The sequence below is a fragment of the Rana temporaria genome, chromosome 3 (assembly GCF_905171775.1).
Source record: "Rana temporaria chromosome 3, aRanTem1.1, whole genome shotgun sequence".
Lineage (NCBI taxonomy): Eukaryota > Metazoa > Chordata > Amphibia > Anura > Ranidae > Rana > Rana temporaria.
The window spans coordinates 174940070-174955458 of record NC_053491.1 but is presented as its reverse complement, the minus strand read 5'-3'; the positions used below and the strand labels follow the sequence as shown (position 1 = coordinate 174955458).

General features: G+C 39.4%; 1 protein-coding gene across 28 annotated transcripts in view; it reads right to left on the bottom strand.

Annotated features, from left to right (window-relative positions):
• NRCAM (neuronal cell adhesion molecule) overlaps positions 1-15389 on the bottom strand; it is a 301106-nt gene that overhangs the window by 26468 nt on the left and 259249 nt on the right. For 13 of the 28 annotated variants that reach the window (XM_040343832.1, XM_040343838.1, XM_040343834.1 and 10 more), the window contains 4 exons: positions 12127-12183; positions 8701-8808; positions 5735-5884; positions 3275-3406 (listed from right to left, as the gene is read on the bottom strand). In XM_040343832.1, the coding sequence (XP_040199766.1) occupies positions 3275-3406; positions 5735-5884; positions 8701-8808; positions 12127-12183 (447 nt within the window). The remainder of the gene's footprint in view (positions 1-3274; positions 3407-5734; positions 5885-8700; positions 8809-12126; positions 12184-15389) is intronic. The other 15 variants (XM_040343848.1, XM_040343849.1, XM_040343850.1 and 12 more) reach the window with 2 other exon arrangements.

Sequence of the window (15389 nt, the reverse complement as noted above, 5' to 3'; positions counted from 1 at the left end):
GGTATGCAGCAGTTTCTAGACATTGGAAACAAGTGACCCTAGGAGAAAGGTGACCGGAGATCCGGAGGACATCGGGAGACACACGTCCAGGAGAGCCTAATTGAACACAGCTGCTGGAACAACATATACAGACTGTCCCCAGAACAGGAACGATCGTAGACCCGGAGGGATATCTCTATATGCGCACATATAGCACCTTTATGGTAAGGGCACTACAAGACTAATGAGGATTGTTACACTGCCACCTTCTACATAGATATCTTCTTTGGATGCATCTCATCATCTCTACCTATAGACTGTCCTATTTACATCACTGTTGCACTTTTATTTATTTGCTCACTCGCCTTTAAATCGTTCTATATACACTTTGCTCATCTGTATATTGCTATTTATATATCTATGTGTTAGTCCTACAGAGCTTATGGACTCTTAGAGGACTGGATATCCTCTTTAATTATCACATCAGATTTTATACTTTTTTATTATCATTTATTGGCACGTACTGCACTTTTTGAGCTTGGTCACTTTATCTCCGTGTTAGTCGTTTATTCATTTATGTATACACTTTGGTTGCATTTTGCACATACCTGGAGCGCTTATCACTTTTCTACCAGTTTTATCATGTAATTGTATGTTAAGTTGGAACAAAGGACATTGGTTGTTGGTTAATACAATGTGCCATTTTCTCTTTTCCCTATTAGGTTGTTGTTGAGGTTGGGAAGGAGCCTAGATCTGCCCATACATACTGTATTGACCAATCTGGAGCAGATGTCACAGCTTATGCTTTTGACCACACTTATAGGAAATTATGCTCATTTAAACCATTAGGTTTAGTTGTTAGCTTATCCATTCAAATGTGAGGATTCCGTTTAGAAGCTCCAGTTGCAGGATAAGTTGAGAAGATCAAATTAAGAATTGGTCAAGTGTCAGGGCTTAGTGTAGAGGTTAGTTTAAGTACGTGTAAGGCTCAAGACCTAGGGGTTGAAAATTAGGTGTTGGGGTATAGCTAGTTTTTGTGGAAAGTAAGGGGGGAATACAATCTAACTCCCCCCCCCACTGGAACAGCTAGAAAACCTTTTTTTAAAAATCTTTATACATAACTTTTCTACAGAAGAGCCCATCTATCCTCTTCTTCCATTGGGTAGATTTGATGGTGCTGCTCTCTGCAGCATTCTCCTGTGAGTCCAAGGAAGCCTGATGATTGGTTGTATATGCTTTGGGCTCAGAAGAAGTGGGTTAAATCACACTTTGCAATGTACAATCCAGAAGAGGACTGGCTCTGGATTGCAGTACCGCGTGAGTCTGTGGGGTACAGTACTGAAGAGGAGGTAAGGATTAGCAGCCAGAGCTGCATTTTTTATTTCTACACATGCCAGGGACTGAGATTTATAATTGTTGTTTAAGCTGGGCTTGGGATTTAAAGTGAATGTAATGTAAACTCGATTCATGAAATTTGAGCTTGGCACATAGATCTGTAGTGTTGTGTCATTGCTCTTCAAAGCCATGTGTCTCATAGCTTTGTCCTGCTCCATTCGTCTGTTATCAGCCTGAGAACCTTTGACAAGCTCTTTGTGACGGGAGCCTGAACTGTGTGTGTCGGGGAGGTTGCTATAAATAGATTAGCACACTTCCAAACTATACACAGGCAACCTCTGCATGTGTGGGGAGGGAGGGTGCCTTTCCTCCAATCAGCTGTCTCAGACTCTCACAGTGTCTAGCAATGATCTCCTCCTACAGGGGAATCAGGAAGTGAAAATTCTAACAGAATGTGCACTTTCTAAACAGTATATCAAGGTGAAGACAGAAGATATACATGTAAGACGTATGTAGCAAGATTTGTTTCATTAATGTGCATCATCTAAACTGTTCACTTCACTGGGTATATGGAGGGTTTAAATCCACTTTAAGTGCCAAGGGCTCTCTTTACGGGTTGAGGGTGAGGATTAAGCTTGTTGGAATAAAGATCAAATTTTACAGGGCATTTTTAAAACTTAAGTGTTTAGGTCTAGCATCTAAGACTGGATGGCTAATATGAACATGGTTTACTTCATCTCACTTCATGCTTTAGTAAACGGGGCCAGTGTGTGAAATTAGGCAACTGATAGTATAGCAACTATTGGACTTCAGAGGACCTTAGATACCTGAAAAGTCAGGCTCAGACTAAGAATATGCCATAAAAAGGTCTGTGCATTTATAAAAACATAAGAACATTGAGAATCTTAGATAGACCTGGTAGTAACTGGTTACCCTAAAGAATAGATGCGGTTTTAACATAAAAAATGCAAAAGTCCCGTTAGTTCTTCTCAAACAATTATTAAACGCTAAACTGACTTCAGATACAGACAGTATCAATTATTTTCTATGGGAGCAGTGGTCACACACACATCATAATGCAAAGGATCGGAAAGAGAAATTACCGCTCAAGGTGGGTCTGCTGGACAATCAGTAGCTGCTCAGGAGGCCAGAAGTGCCGGCAATGCACGAGGCAAAATGTAGAAGTTGAAAGGATGGACAGCCGCACCTCCAAAAAAAACCTTATGTTGTCTTTATTTAAAAAAAAGTGGAAAATGCACTACAAATAACAGCAAAGGGTGGAATAAAGCCTACGCGTTTCGCACTGCGATCAGTGCTTAGTCATGACTAAGCACTGATCGCAGTGCGAAACACGTAGGCTGTATTCCACCCTTTGATGTTATTTGTAGTGCATTTTCCACCTATTTTTAAAATAAAGACAACCTAAGTTTTTTTTTTGGAGGTGTGGCTGTCCATCCTTTCAACTTCTACATAATGCAAACGATATTGACTGTAGTGACCATGCAATCCCTCACTGCTAAATCTGCCATAGCTTCATCTTTATGCTGCTTTCTTAAAACCAACTTTATTAGAGGACTTGTATACCTTCTGTTCATACAGTCCTGATATTTACACAGATCAGTAACCTGATATTTCCCTGCTGTGGATTAGTGACACAGGCTATTTACTTCCCACCCCTGCCTGTGGTTGAACAGTGAACTCACCCTGTCAGCATGTTCTTTTTCAGCACATATGGCAACAGAACAACTGAGTACAAACCCAACTACTACCCTTCCCTCACCTATACTTAGTGCTGCAGTATAGGTGATAATTAGAGGCTGACATCAATTCAAATTAATTTATACTAATTGCCTTTAAAATACAGTACAGTTTTAAAATAAATACACAACTACATTTATTGGTGTTTTTTTTACACCTGTTTGGGGTTCCACTTTAACAAACAGAAATGTGCAAGCCTTACCTGGGTACTTTCCTCCTTTGTTTCTTCGAATAAAACAAACAATCAATAAAACTAATATCAAGAGGGCTACCGCACACATGAGGCCAATAAACCATCCCTGCGTTGCAATGTCAACTTGCCGACTTGCCATGGCTGCAGAATATAAAGAGATAGTAAGGTACAGGACTTAGAGGCATATTTCACAATCAATATAAGAGAGAAACATAAAAAAAAGCACAGTCAAACTGCAGCATCAAAAAATCCCCAAAACACAGCACACATGGGAAAAGTCCTCTAACACCGGAGGTCATTTGATTTTTGTTGCCATGTTTCATGCATTACAAATGTATTAAAAGTACAGACAATGTGCTGCATGGCCCTTAACATTGCTATATAACCCAACCCTATACATATCCCTTTGACATTTTCAGTGTGTTCTCAGAATAGTACAGTATATTTCTTTATCATTTGTTCTAAACCTTCTAAATTATAAACAAGAAGAGAATGGAAAATTATTATTTTTACAAACTAAGTGATCCAAATGGTAAGATGCATTTGCAAAAGAAAAAAGTACTCTATGTAGCAGACATAACAGACCACTTATCGTGTAATTTGTGCATGCACAAAGTAGGTCATACACTGACTGGCTTAAATTATTAAATTAAGTGAATGAAGTTTTAGGGCAGTTCCTGTAATTATAAGTACCTGAATACTGCAATAAATTTCAAACAATGCACATGGGATAAAGTTAAATTTCTTGAAGTATTAAGCCTAAGTACATGCGTTAGTAAAAACATTCATAGGTAAGTATGTGGATGTTTCAGAGGATAACATATTTCAAATCATGAATATATCGGTTTATATCAAAACAATATTGAACATACACAACTGACTTATTCTCTAGTAATCCTAAAAAGGAAAAGTGCAATCTATATTGTTTTCCAAGATTGCACATTACTATATGGGCTCATGTACACGGTACATGCACTTTCTGTGTTCAGGACTTTTCGCCGGGATGCATTTGCCTCCTTACGTGTTTATCTTAACACAGCTACTTACACCAGGAGCACCAAATATATCAGTGAGTTTATGCTGTGAAGAAGAAGATGCCCATGTGCATGAGCTCAAAAAGAGTCAGACCTTTCATATGAAAATAATATTCCCATGCAAGTACTGATGGTAATTTTCAATATGATTTCTTTAAATGCTTAGACAGTCGTGAACGTGTTATATAGGTAAGGCAAAAAACAAGACAGTATATACAGGCAGTCCCCGAGTTTTGAACACAATAAGGACTATAGGTTTGTTTGTAAGTCGAAGTTGTTTGTACGTCGCAACACTGCATTTGTAAGTGTAACTTCCGCCTATGCATGGATGTGGGATGTTCCAGGCACTTTTATGTTATCTGGGGCTCTTCTGGCCATTTAGTACTGCAGTGTGGGATGTGTTCGGAGGTGCTCGGAGGTATCTAGGACCAGCGTGGAGCACAAGTGGCTGGCATTTGAGGCCATTCGTAAGTAGTATTCGTAAGGAGTCGTTCGTAACTCGGGTGTTCGTAACTCAGGGACTGCCTGTATATACTAGTGTACATTTTAGGAAAGTCACCATAGTTTTAGCAAAGCAATCCTAGCAACATGCCTGTGTCACCAGACAGATCCAAGAAAATTGAACTTTCTGCCCATGTTCCAACATATGAACAAATCTCCTGCATGCCTGGATTTCCATTAGAAAATAATCTGATGAGCTCACAAATTGCATGTGTGCATCCACTTTCATTATTTTCAGTACTTGATAGCATAAGTTCAATACATTTTGGCATTGTTCTGTGTATATTTTAGGAGCTTGGGATTTTCATAATACAGAAAGCCCTTACTAGCAGTGAACAATCGTTTCATGAAGCTAATCACCCACAATGTGGCAAGCACTTTCAAAAGTATATAGATCACATTGTATTTTATTTCATGCATAATTCTAATTAAAAGACAAATAGTAACCTGATATTCATTTAAATGACAGGTACCAGATAACACAAGGAACAAAAAAAGTAAAAGGAAGCTCACTGAGCTGTGTCACAGGTTGCTTCCATTAAAAGCATTACTTGGCTCCAACTATTCGACATCACCAAACCCAAAAATTCACAGCCTTATTCCTTAGCATGCATTCACTTTACCTCAAAAAAAAGTACACAATTTATCATTCTTCTGTTTTAAACACACAAACACGCAAATAACAAATGCTTATGTCAACAGGAAAAGAATCGCACATATTTCTTAGACAATACATTTCTTTAAGTTGCATTTTTTGGAAGGACATTTCCACAGGTTTCTTCCACTTCTTTTTGCTCAGATTGTTTGGCTGCTGACATTTCTCTCTTGTTGCTTGTAAAATGTTTGAATTGATACTGCCTATTTTTTTTTGGAAGCATGCAGGTATATAGATATGTTTATGTGAGGCACAGGAGTCACTGCAGATATGCCTCACCTGGACCTGTCTGAAATGTTTCTTCTGCATACAATTCATTGTGATCATCAGAATAAACTTGCACTTTATATGATGTTCCAGGAGATAAACCTTTTATTACCAAAGCACTCCGAGTACTATTTACCGATTCCTCTTTCCAGTCTTCTTTGCCTAAAAGAGTTTCAGGACAACACAGGAAACACTCATTGAACTGTCCATATGTAAAGTCTAGATGCTTCTGACTTTAGTAGAGTAACATGCATACCAAGGCTGTACAGGATTGTGTATAGAAAGCATGCAATGTCTAGCTAGCGCACCACGTAACAAATCCTGAATCTGCAGTTTTGAAAATGTTAACAGTATTGAAAAGGATGTACTGTATATTCTTGCACTAAGGTAAATGAAGACATATAGTTTATTTTTTTTGGGGGGGGGGGGGGGGGGGGACAAAAACATTTGAAAATGGGCGGGACCAATTTATGCCTGCAGGCCCAGGTTTCTACCTTACAGCATGTCAGACTGGATCCTTGAATCATCAAACTTTGTTTGGCCCAAGTCCGCAGAAGACTGTCACATGACAGCAGGCCACTGTCCCAATCAGCTGTGGTCTTAAAATTCACCACCCCATAGTCAAATGTACTGAAGGGGCAGGGGTGCTTATGACATCACTGACCTAATTTGGCCACATGCTTACATAATTGTCAGCACACGTTTTCCTGACTTTTGTACAAAGTATTGCAATTATATCATGAAATACATTTATATATTGCTTGAGTCTTGAAGGCAACATTATTGACCTAATATGGCCATATCTGGTCAATGACATTGTCTACATAGAGCCAAGTGGCCATTTTAGGTCAATGATGTCACCAGCATTTCTGCCCCTTTGTTATGTGTGGCTGTGGGATGGAGCCACAGCTGTTTGATAGGCGGTCTATTGTGCCAGTTTACTCTGGGTTAGAGATTAACTCAGTTCAGCCCAAACAGTACATCCCTAATCACAATGATTTGAGGTAATAACACAGACCATTAAAGGTGGCCTTTGTGGGTCTATAATAGAAATATGGATTTACACGTAGAGTGAGCAGATCAATGGTTGTGAACTCAACATATCAGTTGAGGAACAAGAAGACCTTCTTTAAAAATAAAGGGGTATAATTATAAGCATTTTAGTTAGCAATATAGATATCACTTATCAAGTGAAGTGTTACAGATGTTTTTTTTAGATCTACAAGGGCTTCATAATGATTTTTATATACCCTATTTAAAGTAAGAGCACCCCTACATCATCATACAGCAGGGCAACTGGATCAATCTATGCAATGTGCAGATCTATGGGGTCTGTATGTGAATATAGGTTATACTGAGACCTACTTTGTGTATTATAAGAACAGTAATTTTCAACAATGTGTTATTTTCTGCTGAGTCCTTTGAGATTTGAAAATGAATGTAAATGTAATGAATGTAAAATCTCTAAATATGTTCTGAAGAGAGCTGAATACAAACTGGTATACATCTTTCATCATAACAAACTACAGGTTCCTTAGAAACCTATAGTCACAATCAATAATAGTGATTGTAGTCAGTGTTCTGGGAGAAAAGCAGCAAGCACCAAACTGTGATGTATTTGCATCTGTTAATAGAAACAAATTGTCCTGATCCATAGGATGAGCATGGCCTATTCTGCATCTTCTGTTATTCAGTCAGTAATGTGCAGGGGGTACATAATGTATAATCTCTGAGAGAGTTGATGCTGAAAGACATTAAATGTGAAGACAACTCCCTTACAATTTAGCAATAAATTGGGAAGAAAGGAGTGAAATGCAAGGGGAAATGTAATTTGTCCTACCTACCCTAGGTGTGTAAAGTGTAGTGTATAAATAATGGGAAACTGCTAAACATAGAAGCACTTGCAACGATAAGAAATTAATTAAACATATGAATAAGGAAAAATATTATTTAAATTTCACTACATCATTTATGATTAGAATTTTGTGGAATCTTGGAAAAAAAGGTGTATAACTATAAAGGGGTGGGGGATCATGAATTAAGAGCATTGATCTGTGTGTCACTTAGAATGCCTACTTTGTATTTTGTAAAAACGTGGAAAACTTATAATTTCTTGAAGGAAAACATTAGCCCACATATGTGACAGGCATAATGTGTCCCACTGGCCCTAACAACATACCAAAGACCTCACTGTTAAGTTTGTCTACATTTTTAATTAAATCACAACTCTTTGGAAGTTTCATTCTGTTCGCAGTCATCGTCTTAAACTGCTATAAATTTGAGAGTACAGATTACATTTTCCCTCCTTATCAGAGAGGTTATGTTTACAGAGGGCTCTATTAATTTTTTGGTTTGGGGAATTTATTAATGCATGAGACCACACACTACATAAATAATTATATATTATTTTATGATAAGGGTGCCCAGTCATTAAAGTAACCTCCACTGTGGTCTCCACTTGGTCTGTGTCTGTTAACATCTCTGATTTAACAATAAATAAATTATAAATATATATATATATATATATATATATATATATATATATATATATATATATATATATATATATATATATATATATATATAGCTGATTTTTTTAAAGGTATACACACAATTATAAGTACTAGCTTTATAGTGAATCTGTCAAATGAGAGATAGTTGGTTTCTTTTCAAAAAGTTGTCATTACTAAGTAATATGTTTTGCCACATTTTATGTAAATTTCTTAGCAGATGACAGCGTCTCAACCTGATAGAAAATGCATTGAGTGGATCTCTTAGCTGCTCTGTGTCTGGATGATGAAGTGAATTATTTAGCACAGCAACATCCAGAGTAACTTTATCACACTGTAACATTAATTCAATAGGCTCAGGAAAACTTCCATTGTAGATGACAGATTCTCTTTAAAGCCCAACCCCTTACTGATGTAAACCTAAAAACATGCAATTTGTATTTATTTTTTAAGAAAACTGGACCTTACTCAGTTCTACATATTTAACAAAGACCTTCAATTCTGGATTCTCAACATTCCACAAAATAGTAGCAGATGTTTCCGCGGCAGTGATATTCTTGATCCTGACTGGCTGGGCTGAGCATCAAGTGAGAGAAACAATTAAAATGTATACTAACTTCTACATTGGACGCATTCACACCTACTCAGTGCTGAATTTTTGGAGAAAAGCCATAGTCAAATTAAAACCATTTGTTTCTACAAATTTGGAAGAGTTCACGTTAAGAATTTTAAAGGTTCACTATTCATTTGTCCAACAAAGCAAATGAATGTACATTAACTTGTTGAATGAGTTGATGTGACCAGACAAGTATTAACAAATTTATCAAATTTAGCAAAATGTTTGCTATTATCTCCAAAAAATAAGCTATGTATCTAGGACTACATGCAAATGTCATGCCAGATCCAAGTGTTGCTGCCATGGAAGCTGAACTGGAATATAGTTGTTGAACTTTTTTTCTATTCTTTGGAGAAACACCTAGGGCAGTGATGGCGAACCTTGGCACCCCAGATGTTTTGGAACTACATTTCCCATGATGCTCATGCATTTTGCAGTGTAGTTTAGCATCAAGGGAAATGTATTTCCAAAACATTTGGGGTGCCAAGGTTCGCCATCACTAACCTAGGGTAATTCTGCTCTTCAGAAAAGAGCTAAAGAAGTGTTTAATCATTTGAGACAACTGTGAGATCAGTTCAATGCTTTAGAGAATTCTACCTTCCTGCTATCAGAACTAGAAATGCTCTAGATCAGGGCTCTCCAAAACTATGGCCCTCCAGTTGTTTAGGAACTACAATTCCCATCTTGCCTAGTCATGTTTGTGAATGTCAGTTTTACAATGCCTCATGGGACGTGTAGTTCCGCAACAGCTGGAGGGCCGTAGTTTGGAGATGCCTGCTCTAGATCAAAATGAGCTCTTGAGTAGATTTAAAATATATGCATTTCTAAAAATGAAAAGATGCATCAAAAATCAGTAAAGAATTATTATGCTGCTTAGGCAGCTTTGGTGGGAAAAATGTAGGAACAGAACTAAAAACTTGGAAACGATCGGCCAGTGCAGCCCAGAGACATTAACAACCAGGCACTGGAAGCAGGCAATAACCAGGCGTACACCCTATCAACCAATGACTTTGTATACCCCAAGCTGCCTTATTCTAAGACAGCAGTTCCTAATGATTCTACTTGCGCAAAGTTTATTTTTCTTAGACAATTGTCAAAAAGCTTTTTATGAATGCAGTTTTACTTTACTCCATGCTGTCTTTGTATATGTTAACTTATTTGTAATATGACTTCAACATGTCAATGCTTAAAAAGATCAAAAACAATGTTTAAAATAATAGCCTATAAATCAATATGTTTATAATCTATCATGCTTTAATGGGTTTGTATGGTAGGAAATACTGTATATCCAGCCATTTAGTCACCGAACAAAGGTTTTACATTTTAGAAAGCATACCCTATATGGTGCTAACTGTGTAAAAGCAGACCTTACAAAATGGTCAAATAAAAACACAGTAATAATATTCCATTTCAGCTTAATATCATTACATGCCACAGTTGCTAGCATTGCTATCTGATTAAGATATTTCCTGCAAGTTGGGACGCTTTGTAAAATCTATGTAAAAACAGAATGCAATGATTTGCAAATCTCATATACCCATATTTTATTCACATATCAAATGTATAATTTTAAGAAAAAAATAAGGTAATTTTGAATTTGATGGCACCAACACATCTTAACCTTCCTAGTGGTAATCCCAAGTGAGGCTCGGGGTTAACTTTCAGTACCAAGAGCAGTAACCCTGAGTCACACTCGTAATATCAAGCATTATGATCTATAGGTACCTCTACAGTTTATAAATATTTTATTTGATGTCATAGTGGTAAATGGCAATATGCACATTTAACCACTTGCCGCCCGCCTTATGCAAAAAGACGTCAGCAAAGTGGTTTCAATATCCTGAGTGGACGTCATATGACGTCCTCAGGATATTGAGCCGCTGCGCGCCCCCGGGGGCGCGCATTGCGGCGATCGTTGTTGCAGGGTGTCAGTCTGACACCCCGCAACACCGCTCTAGGTAAAGAGTCTCCGACGGCTGATCACGATGTAAACAGGAAAAGCCGGTAATCGGCTTTTCCTCACTCGCGTCTGTCAGACGCGTGTAGAGGAGAGCCGATCGGCTGCTCCTCTGACAGGGGGGGTTTGTGCTGATCGATTATCAGCACAGCCCCCCCCCCGAGGATGCCCACACTGGACCACCAGGGATGCCACTAGACCACCAGGGATGCTCACCACAGGTATGCCACCCTAGACCACCAGGGATGACAATCACAAATGGATGCCAATTAGTGCCCACAATGGATGCCAATCAGTGCCCACAATGGGCATCACTGATTGGCAGGCATTATTTTTTGGCACTGATTGGCATCCAGTAGTACAACACATACTATTAGTACGTTTGTGCCACCTATCAGTGCCCATCTATGCCCATCCATGCCACCTATCAGTGCGCCCATCCATGCCGCCTATTTGTGCCCATCCGTGTTGCCTATCTGTGCCCATCCATGCCGCCTATCCGTGCCCATCCATGCCGCCTATCCGTGCCGCATATTAGTGCCCAACATCAGTGCCCATCAATGCCACCACATCAGTGCCACCTCATCGGTGCCCATCAGTGAAGGAGAAAACGTACTAATTTACAATGTTTTATAACTGAAACAAAAAAAAACTATTTTTTTTTCAAAATTTTCGGTAATTTTTTTTATAAATTAGTTTGGGTACAGTGTAGCACGACCGCGCAATTGTCAAAGTGCAACAGCGCTGAAAGCTAAAAATTGGTCTGGGCGGGAAGGTGTATAAGTGCCCTGTATGGAAGTGTTTAAAAATCACGATTAGCAGCCATCAATACTTCTTCTAAATGACATGCACATCTAAAAAGACTGGCGAATTGAAAAATAATATATCAAATATAGGTGTTGTCATAAGCTTTCTGACTCTTCTTACAACTCGGTGGGATGTCAGAGACAAGATAATCTTGACTGGCATTTTCCCCCCAATCATTCTTGTATATAAATATCATATACAGGGGGAGGGGGGCATATGTCAGAATGTAGGGTTCACTTAAAACATTTTACCAAAAAAAATAACTCTTTTAACAGAAAACTTGTCAGTGTTTTTTTTTTTTGTTTTTATATTTTATTATGCCAATTACATTTTGCAAGTTAGAAAAATCTGTATGTGTAAAGAATACTCCAGGAGCTCGCATTGATTCTTTTTACATAATCCTCTAACCTATAATTCTAAATATTTACATACTGCATGCAACAGCAGGAAATCTACTGGGAATTAACACACAGCTTGAGCCTCTAATAAATAGTAATAATGATAAAGACAATACCCATGTAATATGTTGGATGCACAGTGTGAATGACAGCAGAAGTGGCAAAGATGTGCTCTGCCATTTTCCAATAACATGATAGAAAGTGAGAGAAAGACAGAAAAAGAGATATTTTTTATAACCTGTTATTAAGGCAATACATGCTTACCTGTTAAAAATAAATGCATGCAATCCTTGCATATTACATTAAATTAGTACAATTAGCTTTAGAAAACTGTAAAGTAGCATTTACAATCTAGGAATACATTCATTCATGCATCCAGAAAAAGTGATGATCTGTAAAGAGTACTAGTAGGTCAAACACACTTACTAAAAAGAGAAAAAAATGAGCTAAGGATTCCTTGTATAACGGGTGCATAGTAAATACTGCGAGAATACAATTTGGTTGAGAAAACACAACCATATGCAAGCATACATGCATAAGTTTATTAAATAAAGCCAATTGTTAAAGCGGGGTTTCACCCAAAAATACATTTTTAACATTACATTCAGTCGAGTTGTCCTAATGTCAATCGTTTTTTTTTTTTTTTTTTTTTTCGTACATATCGTCTTCTTCCGGACTGGGCATTCCTATCTGATTGACAGGCTTCCGACCGTCGCATACAGCGCGTCACGAGTTGCCGAAAGAAGCCGAACGTTGGTGCGGCTCTATACGGCGCCTGCGCACCGACATTCGGCAACTCGTGACGCGCAGTATGCGATGGTCGGAAGCCTGTCAATCAGATAGGAACGCCCCGTCCCGCAGAAGACATACCCGGAAGCGGCGGTGAAAATATGGTATGTACGAAAAAAAAAAACACAACCGATTGTCATTAGGACAACTCGGCTGAAAGTAATGTTAAAAAATGTTCACCTCCACTTTAAGCAGGTGTACCAAATAAAGTGGCTGTTATTGTGAAACTTAGACATAGTTAGTTATATTTGTCACAATGCTAGAACAATTTGGATGGAGCCTATGATAAAAAGTTTCCATTAGTGAGTACTGCATACAGCAATCATCATAGATTCAAGACATAAGCAGCTGCAAATATTTTAAATCTTAACTTTTCTGTAAGGGTTTAGCATGGACAAGCCCAACTCCCCAAGACTCTTGACTGGTTAGTAAATCCCTTTATTACATTAAGGCCCCTTTCAGACTGGGGCGGAAGCTGCGGTGGCGGTATAACGCCGCTAAAAATAGCGGCGCTATACCGCCGGAATTGCCGCGGGTATCAGCCGCTAGCGGTGCGGTATTTACCCCCGCTAGCGGCCGATAAAGAGTTAATACCGCCCGCAATGCGCCTCTATAGAGGCGCATTGCGGGCGGTATTGCCGCGGTTTCCCATTGTTTTCAATGGGAAGGAGCGGTGAAGGAGTGGTATACATGCCGCTCCTCTCACCGCTCCAAAGATGCTGCTGACAGGAGATTTTTTTGTCTCCCGCCAGCGCATCTCCTCAGTGTGAAAGCCCTCGGGCTTTCACATTGAGTCTGCAGTGAAGGAGTTTTTCAGGCGCGATAGCAGCGCTATTTTTAGCGCTGTACCGCCTGAAAAACTCCTCAATGTGAAAGGGGCCTAACAGAGGGGCTAGGGAGCTGGTTAGGCCAAGATCACCTTTTTTAGGTTAGTGCATGAATTCAGCTGCCTAAGGATCAGATTTACTAAAGGCAAATAGGTTATTCATTTTACAAGGGAATTTTCCCTTGGCTTAATGAATGTGGTGAAAATCATCTTAGCAAAGAATACATAATAATGAGTAAGGAAAAAAAAATACAGTATTGGATGATGGAAGTCAGCAAAGTGTTACCTCATTCACTAAGCTAAGGGCACACTGCCTTGCCAAGTGAAAATTCTCCTGTAAAGAGCCTGTTTGCCTTTAGTAAATCAACCCCTATGTCTCTAGATCTACTGATTGTATTGACGTGGATTTCACTGACAGTAACCCCTCTTTTGTTTTTCACCATATTCTTCATTTGAAGAGTCCAGCTTGTGACAGGTTTACTTTAAGGGCTCTACTGTAGCAGGAACAGAATATCAATATGGCACACAACCAAAAACGCTATGACATTCTGATCACTGCTTGCCGTGACATTTTCAGAGTGTTCTGTCTTCAACAGAGAACTGGGCAGATTTATTTTTTAATAAATGGAATAATAACACCACCGAATATTTACAGAGAAACAACCTCTTAAAACATGTTTTGGTTCTTTATTTTCAATATACCGTATTTATCGGCGTATACCGCGCACTTTTTTCCCCTTAAAATAAGGGGAAAATCGTTGGTGCGCGATATACGCCGATACCCACTTCCCGCACTGTGTTTGAACCTTGCCGCCGACATATACCGAGCACAGTACACTCGGGTACACTCGGCCTGGCTCGGCTCCCCTCGCTGTCACGTCTTGTGCCACCTCCTATGCGAGAGGAGACGAGCGTGGCCGAGCGTGCCCGAGTGTACTGCGCTCGGTATATGTCGGCGGCGGCGTTCAAACACAGCGCGGGAAGCGGGGATCGGCTCAGAAACAGTGCGGGAGAAGCAGGGAGGACACCACCGAGGCCGCAGACGGACGACAAGGCTGCCGATGGACGCCGGGCAAGACACCGACGAGGGGCATTCAAACTGTAAGTATTTTATTTTTTCCTCAAATTTCCCTTCTAGGTTGGGGGTGCGCGCTTTACCCCGATAAATACGGTACATTAAATAAATCTAATACAACATACAGCTAAGTCTTGATTTTTGTATTTTTTTAAGGAATTATATATTTTTTTTTTCATAAAAAATAAATAATTTTGTTTTTAAAAACGCATGCCAATTCCTAAATTGCCAATTAGGTTTAATAATATACATACTGGGCCAGATTCACAAAAGAGATACAACGGCGTATCTCCTGATACGCCGTCGTATCTCTGTGTTAGGGCCGTCCTAACTATGCGACTGATTCATAGAATCAGGTTACGCATAGCTAGCCCTAAGATCCGACAGGTGTAATGGAATTACACTGTCGGATCTTAAGGATGCAATTCTAGGCCGGCCGCTAGGTGGCGAGGCCATTGCGGTCGGCGTAGAATATGCAAATGAATAGTTACGGCGATTCCCGAACATCCGCGCTGCCCGTCGATCTAACTTTACGTCGCTTCCGTCGAGTTACGCCGCGTAAAATTAGGGCTGAGCCCTAGTTGTCCTAAGCCATGTTAAGTATGGCCGTCGTTCCCGCGCCGAAATTTAAAAAACAACGTCGTTTGCGTAAGTCGTCCGTGAATGGCGCCATTCGACGTCATTTAGCG